The sequence below is a fragment of the Daktulosphaira vitifoliae genome, unplaced genomic scaffold (genome assembly GCF_025091365.1).
Source record: "Daktulosphaira vitifoliae isolate Bord-2020 unplaced genomic scaffold, ASM2509136v1 Scaffold_3, whole genome shotgun sequence".
NCBI classification, from domain to species: Eukaryota; Metazoa; Arthropoda; class Insecta; order Hemiptera; family Phylloxeridae; genus Daktulosphaira; species Daktulosphaira vitifoliae.
The window spans coordinates 10,075,018-10,084,691 of NW_026099574.1; the positions used below are offsets into that span (position 1 = coordinate 10,075,018).

The window sequence follows — 9,674 nt, forward strand, 5'->3', positions numbered from 1 at the left end:
AAAAAAAAGAAAAAAAAAAAAAAAAAAAAAAAAAAAAAAAAAACACATCTTAGTAAAACCAATACCTTCTCAGCTTCGCATCGAAGCTAAAAGTAATTTTCAATTGAAATTTTGAACAGATTTTTTTAAACATATTAAAAATGAATGATAACTAGATAAAAATTATGTTTTTTTTAAATTAATTTTTACATGTGTTTCTAATTAGTACTAATAACAAAAAGGGGTGATTGAAAAATTCTGATTTCAGACTTTAAATGACCCAAATAATTGGGAGTTCTTATATTGTTTAATTCCTTTTGCTTTCTTTATTGGATCCACTTTGATAATTTGTTTTTTTAGCTGGTATATGTCTTTGTTGTTATCTTGGGGCTTTAAATCAACAAAAAATAATGGTACACGAATAATCGTCCAATCACTATTTTTATTCTTAGACTCATGACCAGATTGATAGACTTTCCATGAAATTTTTAATATCATTAACCCCACATGCTGTAATAGGTGGAGGTTTGTAGTTTTTAGCAGAAGTTCTAGCCATTTCTTTTGCTACTTTAAGGATTTTCTTTGGCGGACTTGTATTAATTTTGACATTCCCTTTAATTTGACTTAATTGACATGTTAATGTTTCGTATCATATATATATTAAACTGATTATTGTATACTATGTAACCTATATTAAAATAATAATTATGTTATGTTCAATTTATTACAATAAAATAAGAATTATTAAAAGAGCTGACGACGCCATCCTTAGATAAGAGTAAAAAGAAATAATATAAAGTGGCGCTGAATTTCAAAAACGACGACTCTTCTATTTTTGAAGTTCTGAATTCAATATAGAATTCATAATTCTTTTATCCAATTTATTTTTCTCAAACTAGCCGCGACTTGTGTTGTTGTCGGTAAATTTTAATGCGATATTGAAATATAATTATTTTGTATCGAAACTTTATTTATTTATTAAAAAGAAATAATATAGAATTTTTGAGTGTGCAAATTAACAAAATTCAAAAGTGAGTTTCGTACTTAATATTTTGACTATCGACGATTTTTACGTAAGTCATCTAAAAGAAGTAAGTAAATTCACATTAACCCAATTATTTAGAATTAATAATATGGGTAAAGAACGATAAAGCAATAAATTTATTTAAAAATCATTTAATTTTCTTATTAATAACTTAGCGCTATATTAGTCATAGTATATGACCTATATACTATGACTGAGTGTCATAGAGGATGTTTACGTTACTCCAAAAATACCTCAGTATTCCCACTAAACCACATATCAATTAATTTATCGCTTCGACTAGGTGTCAGATAGGAGACTAATACCTTGACCTTTACAAAAATACCTCAGTGTGTAATAACTCTATAAGAGGAACTCTCTAATAATTTCATTTATATTTACTTGTCTTCATTGTCTTAACACTCGGACTCTATAACCTCGATAGAATATCGTACCTCATGAATTAACTAAGTCCTCAAATATCCAAACTTGGTCAAAATACCCACATACCCAACACATATAACCTTATTCTTTATTACTACAATTATATTTCAAGAAATTGTGAATCAACCTGAGATTGTAATTGTCCTTATTTACAATAGTTTTCTAATTAAATTAATTTTATAAATAAATAGATTATATTTAATTTTAATTACTGATTGCCAAAACTTTTTAACACACTTAAATTAATTAAAAATTATTTTTTGGTGTCTTAATAAAAGTATTCCATAAAAATATTTAAAGTTACTTTAGTAAATTATCGGATTGTGTTAATAAAATGTGTAAATAAAAACATTGACGTCATATACTTTCTGTCTGTATTAATTTTAAGTTTAAATTTGTCTAAAAATATATTGATTACGTTTAAAAACCTAGCACATCGAGGACGTGGCATTGTTGGGTCCAGTATGGATTTAATCTGACAGTGATTAAAATCACTATCATAAGGAATGCTTCGATGCAAATCTGTAGATAGTCTTTAATTCTAAGAAATTGGTGGATAATTACAAAAACAACATCAACTCTTATTTCCTTAATTATATCCAGATTAGTAATTCTTTTACTTATATATTATATAATTTTATTATTAATTGTTTTCAAATTATTATTGATTTTTAATATGTTAAAAGTAATAATTTTTAACCTCAATCGCATCGAAACTAAAAAAAAATATGCTTAAAAAATTACTATGATTATCTTTCATTTTTAGCTTCGATGCAAAGCTGAGAAGATATTAATTTTACTATGATGTGTTTTTTTTTGTGTGTTACAACTTTTTCTCAGCTCTCACGGAACCGATTTCTTTCAACGATACGTCAAAAGATCACAAATCGTATCTAGTCGAAGACATTATCCTCAAAAATTGAAAAAATTTCCCTTGTTCCCCGTAAATGGGGGAAACCTCCAATAAAATTACAAATTTAAAAATCGCTAATTTTTGACATTTTTACAATTTTTTTTATTTAGAACTGCCATAATCCTTTTAAAAATGACCAAATTGATGTAATTTTTGTTAATAGCAGCAAGATGTCTTTAATTATCATTTGGTATATTTTTTTTTAATCTGACCCTTTACTTGCCCACAGGGGGGATTTAAAATGAAATCTTTTTCAACTTAACATTTGAAAGTATTCCGGATAGTCTAACACTTATATATATATATCTTAAATTAAAACTAATTCATTATACTTTATCATGGAAAAAAAAATTCCGGACTTTATTTTTTCCTTACGGTGAAAATAGTTACTGAATGCTATTTTTGTGTGAAAAGTCTCGATTTTATATTTAAAATTTTTAACTTTATAATGTTATAAATTTTTGAAATAATTTTTTCGTGCGACATACTTTTTTGAAATGGGACCATTTTCCTGTAGAATAGAAAATTTATTTATAAATAATGATCAATTTTTTGTTGAGACCTTCAACTTTTATACATGTTTGCCATAAAAGTAATAACTACTTTATAATTTTTTCGTAAAAATTACTAAATTATTAAATATTAATTTCATACTATATTTAATTGCTGTAATAAATAATTATTAATATATTACACTTATAAATCATAAAACTTGTAATTAAAATATAAATAAGGAAATAGAAGATCATAATGCTTTTGGAATAAATAATCCATCAATTTTTTAAAATTAAACACTATATACAGATTTCTACCGAAGCGTTTTTTTATGATAGTGGTTTTAATTATTGTCAGATTAAATTTATACTGGACCCAACTATGCCACGTTCCCACTGTGCTACCATTTGGTGTCAAAGAACAAATTTACTTTAGTTAAATTGTCGGGAAAAAAGTTTATCGTCATGTTAAGTTTTAGCTACATTGCGAAGCAGAGAAAATATTAATTTTACTATGACTCTTTTTTAAGTCAGTCATCACTTTTTGTAAGCGTTCACCGAATCGATTTCTATCAAAGGTACATCAAAATATCATAAATCGTAATTAGTTGAAGTTTTTTTTCTTTAAAAATGAAACAAATTTTCCTCGTTCCTTATAAATGATGGCAATTTCCAAAAAAAATTTTGTTATATTCGGAATATAATTCATGCACTAAATGTGTCAGAATCATAGCTCAGGTACCATTTTCCGTTATGGCCGATCTTCCAACTTCACGATTTCAAGCGTGTCGCCTATTTAGTCATGTGCGAATAGACTATGCGGGACCTTTACAGATGAGAGAGTGTCGATTACGTAAGGCTCGAGTGTATAAGGTATACATTGCCATCTTTGTGTGTATGTCGGTAAAGGCGGTCACCTGGAAATTGTATTAGATTTGACTACGGACGCTTTTTTGACCGCTCTTGATAGGTTTGTTGCTAGACGAGGTTCACCTCAGGTGTTATATTCCGATAATGGAACCAACTTTGTCAACGCGTCCAAACAACTTGCAAACATAATTAATGACCCTGACAATCGGTTTCGAATTGCTTCACATTTAGCATGTACGTGGCACTTCAATTCATCAGGCGCTCCTCACTTCGGTGTCTTATATGAAGCTGCGGTGCGGTCTGCCAAAAGTTCAGAATTTACCTCTTGATTCTTATGTTTGGTCATCTTACATTTTTATTAAGCAACCAACTCTTAGTAAAAAATCAACTTAGTATTGTGTTGACACCTCTGTTCTATGATTATTGCTGATTTTTTGTTTTTTTTAATTATTTATTCATTGTATATTTGGGGTATCATGATAAAGGAGTTGATACCCGGTGGTTGTATTAATACGCACTGTATAATTCATGTTAAGCTCATCGAAGTTCCTTTTCCTTGGAATAAAGATACCATTTCCTATAACGTTTAATTTAAATTCCTGTTACTAGGTTACCATTTTTGTTGTGTTTCTTCTGTATTAATCGTCATAAAGTTATTCAAAATAATACTAAATCATTGTTAACCTAACCAAAGCCTCCGAAAAGGCGACTCCTCTGTCAAGAGCGGTTCCAGTTAGAAGACGCCCCGTCCTCTAGGGGAGTATGTTTGAACAAGTTGCATATCAACACGCAGTCAGCTGATCTCCTCACCTGGGACGAATATTTAGAATACTCTACAAGTTTACGGTGGGAGTAAACCGATCGGTATGTCCGTCCAGCTGCCTGACGTGTTGGACAAAATTGCCGTGGACTGACGATAGAGATCAGATGGTGTTGATAGTAGTACGCACGTTTTGTGTTGGTCCGTGGAATTTTTGCTAACTCGTGGCCAGTGACAAAACAATGATTTATTTTTTTGTGTTGTTGTCCGGCTCATCGCCACTTCGTTGCGAATCTTTCAACTGTCAATTGCTAAGAACAGTTATCTCATATAACATCTTTACAAGAACGCATAACTTAGTCCGTGATTACTTTGTTAATCAAGCTGGAGGCTGTACTCCGTGTAATCGTCAAATCCATGTATTGATTTGGTTGGAGTATGTAAAATTATTTTATTGCTCAATGTCATTACATTTGTATTTTGCGGACGTCCGATTAAATTTAAATATGAATTTATACATTTGAAAATTATATTATTTAAAAAACGTATTAATTAAATAAATGGTAATCTTCTTACTTTTTTTTATGGTTAGAAATCTATCAGTGAAATCCAATGTTATTGTTATTATTAGTCATACGGGTCAATCGCTTTAGTAGAAGCCTGGTGGCGAATATTTTAGTAGCAGAGCGTGGTTAATGTAGTAAAATTGGATGGGCCCAGCTTAAGTCATAGTGTTTTCTTTTTTCTTTTTTAGTGGCAAACACCAAAAGGCGAATTCAATAGTTTTGATTGATAAATTTTAGTTAAAGTGTTACTGTTTGTATACGAACAGATAATTAAAACACCTCTGGGCGATTAATAATTGATTGATAAATTAATTAGAATAAGTATTATTATTTAGTAGTGAGGCATAAACATGGTAAAATGTGTCAGTTTAATTCTGTTTTTATAATTAAGTGATTAAATTAGTTATTTTTATTGAATCTTAATTGTTCAAATTAATTTACTGTGGTTATTCAATTTAATTCAACTAGTTAATATTTCGATTTTGTTTTTTTTTTAAATATAATTTATTTTTTTTTAATTCCTTAATATCTTAATATTTTGATTTCATCTGATATCATTTTTTTGAAAATCTGATCTTTTACTTGTCCATAGAGGGATTCAAAACAGAAACTTTTCAGAAAAGTGAACTTTTACAACTTGATTTTTAAAAACTATCAGGAAATTTATTGATAAGTTAAAAAAACGCTTATATTACATACTAAAATTTAAAAAAAAAAATTTTGTACGATGACCTATTTTCTATGTGCAAATGCCTATGGCAATTAAGAAAAACACTATTTTTGTGTTCACATTTTTTTATTATGTTTTATAAAATACTTTTCAAAAGTGTGTCTTGATTATTATAAAGGTTACATGAACAGAACTTACATTGGACATAAATTTTATTTAATAAGAAAAATGACTTGTAACTTTTAAACTATATTGAATTGTCTTTTTATCATAAATATATACCCAACTCGTTGAAATGACTTTTATTTGTTAATTCAATTTGTTTGTTTTACTACCATTCTATAATATTATTTTTTTAAAACTTTTTTTAATTAATTATCTCCACAGATAATAGATGTAAATAATTTATTTTTATAATGAATTACAAAGTAAAAGAATATCATTAAAATAAAAAATTTTTTAATGATAATAGACCAATATATACTTTGCTAAATCAAATTTTTAGGCAGATTTCAAATTTGAAATTTTCATTTTTTCTATCACCTCTTTTTGAGATTATTACTAATTATAAAACAAGTAAAAAAGTTATCTTCAAATCTTAAAAAAAAATGTTAATAAAAAATTATTACTTTTTGTGTTTGCAAAAAATAACATAAAACATATTTTAAATATAGTGTAAAAGTATTATTGCATTAAATGCCACAGTTGTCCATTCAGCGTCATCACTGGTTAGTCATTTAGACTTTCTAGCTTAAAATTACTTAAGTATAATACTAAATAAATTTTTGAAAAATATCGTTTATAATGTTTTATTTGGAATATTTTTTAAATTAATATTAATTTATTTATGCAATAACACGAATATTACACGTGTTTAAAAAATTAATTATTTTATCGGCTAATAAACAATTTGGTAATATGAATTCAACGCATGTTAGAATATACTTTTGTAAAAATTTAATTTTGAGTTATATTATATTTAAAAGTAAGAAAAATTAAGTAATTTTATAATAATTCTAAATCTTAATAATTGAGTATTTTATATATATGTTAAGTTTTGTACTTCGGTTTTAATAATTAATTTTTTTTCATCTTCAGAACCCGTTCAGTTCTATTGCTGCAATATACACTTCCTTTTGTCTCTTTCTTATCATTGCTATCTCTCCGTAGTTCTCAATTCTTAGCATTGTTAGATTCTTTGAGACTTAATCGAACAATCGATTCTAGAAAAAAAAATTACTGTAAAATCATAATAATTAAAATAATTCCGAAAAATATCCATTGGAATAGTTTTAATTATGTGGAGTATTTTAAATATCTGAAAAAAAAAATTACAAATAATAGATATGTTGGAAAAGGTAAAGTAAATGTAAATAATTTGGATATACGTATATGAATCGCAACGATATTTCTAGATTATGCTACTGCAAATTTTTTATATTTTATTCTCAATTTTATTGAATATTTTAGAAATCAATGTGTTAATATTTCGAAACACGATTCAAATAAAGTATATGAATGCGTTGTTGATCTTTTAAACATTTTATCTTACATTAAGCTTATGTTAGCAATAATGAAGAATGTTGTGGATTACTTAATAAATAGTCATTCTATAAATATTTTACATCGCATTTGTCATTCTTCATATATTAATTATTATAATCTATTGTTATTGAGTTTTAAACTATTTATAATAGATGATTTTATATGTTCATATCCATATAATTGATTTGCTTTATTTAAATATACATTTGTGATTTGTGATTTTCAATTTTTACCAGTAGTTACTGGTCTCATACACCTTCTTGACTCTTATAGGCTTCAAGTAAGTATGTGTGAGCAAACGTTTCTATACTTATATACAGTTCACTTAATCCTAAGTTAGAGTTACAGGTGCCAGGGTAAGCGGCATATAATTTACAGTTACTCGCCCTAACAATAATAATTTCGATAAAATGTTCAATTACCAAAAACTGTTATGAAAAAAAAAATTCAAAAACAATCATAGTGTTTATTTATAATATTAACACCTGTTATATGAATTATGTTCCTTTGTAAATAACTTTATAAAGCTGCACTTCTATATAAAACATAATCATAATTCTATGAGATTCATTTAAACAAGTTATTTAGTTAAAGTAATTACTAATTATCTTATAATGTTAAACTCTTTTAATTTCTTATTATGTTTATTGATTTTCCACTCAATTTCGTTATTAGAAACAAGACAAAATAAATCTTCTAAATTTGGAATAATTAAAAATATTCTCAGTAATGTCCATTGGAATAGTTTTAATGATGTGGAATATGTTAAATATTGGAGTAAAAATTACTACCTAATAGATATGTTGGGAGAGGGTAAACTAAAATATTTGGATACACGTATACGAATTGCAACGATATTTCTAGATTGTGCTACTACAAATTTTTTATATACTATTCTCAATTTGATGGAATATTTCAGAAATCAATGTGTAAATATTTTGAAACAAGATTCAAGTAAAGTACCTGAATGTGTTGTTGATATTTTAAATATTGTACCTTCCATCAAGCTTATGTTATCAATGATGAAAAGTGCTATAGATTATCTAGAGAGTTTTCATAGAATACCACGAAAAGAGAATAAGAAGAACATTTGCATTTTAACTTCTGTAATTGACTATTTACAAACTTACATAAATTTAGAATATTGGTCCTTTTTAAAAGATAATTACAAAGTCACTGATTGTACACAAAATAACTTTAGTAACAGTAAATTAGTGGCTCTTGCAAATTTTCATCATAAAATAAGAGGACACCTAGATTTAAATGCTGAAAAGTATTGCAGTTTGAAATTGGATTTAGATTGGAACAAATGGATTAATGAATATAATTATGGTATTCATAAAACAGAGTCTAATTTACTTGAACTTCTTAAAAATGAAATTTATGAAAAAATAGAAAATTTTATTCTAGAAAAATATTTGAAATTTGGATTTCAATATGATTTTGCTACTGACAAAACTTCTCTATTAGAAATACATGACATAGGTAGGTGATTGTATTATAAATCAAAACATAAGTCAACAAGAATTGGGTTATGTTATATCTATAAAATTATTTTTCTAATTGAATTTTTAATATGAACACAATTAAATTAGTTTAATCATCAATATCAAATACAAAATTTGAATGTTTGTATAATGATTTAATTGAATCTTAAAAAATCTCTTAACTATTATTATTAAAATAAAGTTATGACATTTTCATAATATTTATAAGCAAATATTTAAAAAGATATATATATTTTTTTAAGCACATTGTTAGTTCTGCGATAGCGGTTATCTGGTACGCATGTGTTTTTCCGCGCTCTGATATCTAATTTTATTTTTAGTCGTTTCCTAGAATAATTAACTCAAAGTGCCCCAATTATGTTTAATATAGTTCACTCATTTTCGGCGATATACCTTAAACACATCGAGGTTCATCACGGCCGTCGTCACGGCGGTCTTGATAATTTTATAGTTGTAGCTATCGCGTGCACTCGTTATCATAAAATACAGAGTGATCGAAATCTGGTAAGACACTTATTTTCTCAGAAACTATTGAGAATTTCAAATTTTTATAAAAAGAAAAATTATTAAGTTTATAAAACTCTACAATAATATGAAGTTAAATAATATTTTTTTTATCCCTTCGGGGATAAAAATGTTTATTTTTAATTTTTTTAAATGGGAACCACTATTTTTGATTTGATAATATGATAGAAAAAAAAACCCAGCACAGGGGGGTCGCGGCACAGTGGTGACGTGGCATAGTTGGATCAAGTATAATGATATCTGACAGTGATTAAAATCACTATCAAAAAAAAACGCTTCGATGCAAATCTTTAGATAGTGTTTAATTTTAAAAAATTGGTGGATTATTCCAAAAGCTTCATAAACTGCTAGTTCCTTATTAATATCCTGATTAAGA

General features: G+C 26.7%; 1 protein-coding gene across 2 annotated transcripts in view; it reads left to right on the top strand.

Annotated features, from left to right (window-relative positions):
- Nucleotides 1-7,840: 7,840 nt before the first annotated feature.
- The window catches only part of LOC126901884 (uncharacterized), a 10,407-nt gene continuing 8,573 nt past the window's right edge, over nt 7,841-9,674 (top strand). For both annotated transcript variants that reach the window (XM_050678797.1, XM_050678798.1), the window contains exon 1: nt 7,841-8,750. In XM_050678797.1, the coding sequence (XP_050534754.1) occupies nt 7,880-8,750 (871 nt within the window). In that variant the 5' untranslated portion in view covers nt 7,841-7,879. The remainder of the gene's footprint in view (nt 8,751-9,674) is intronic.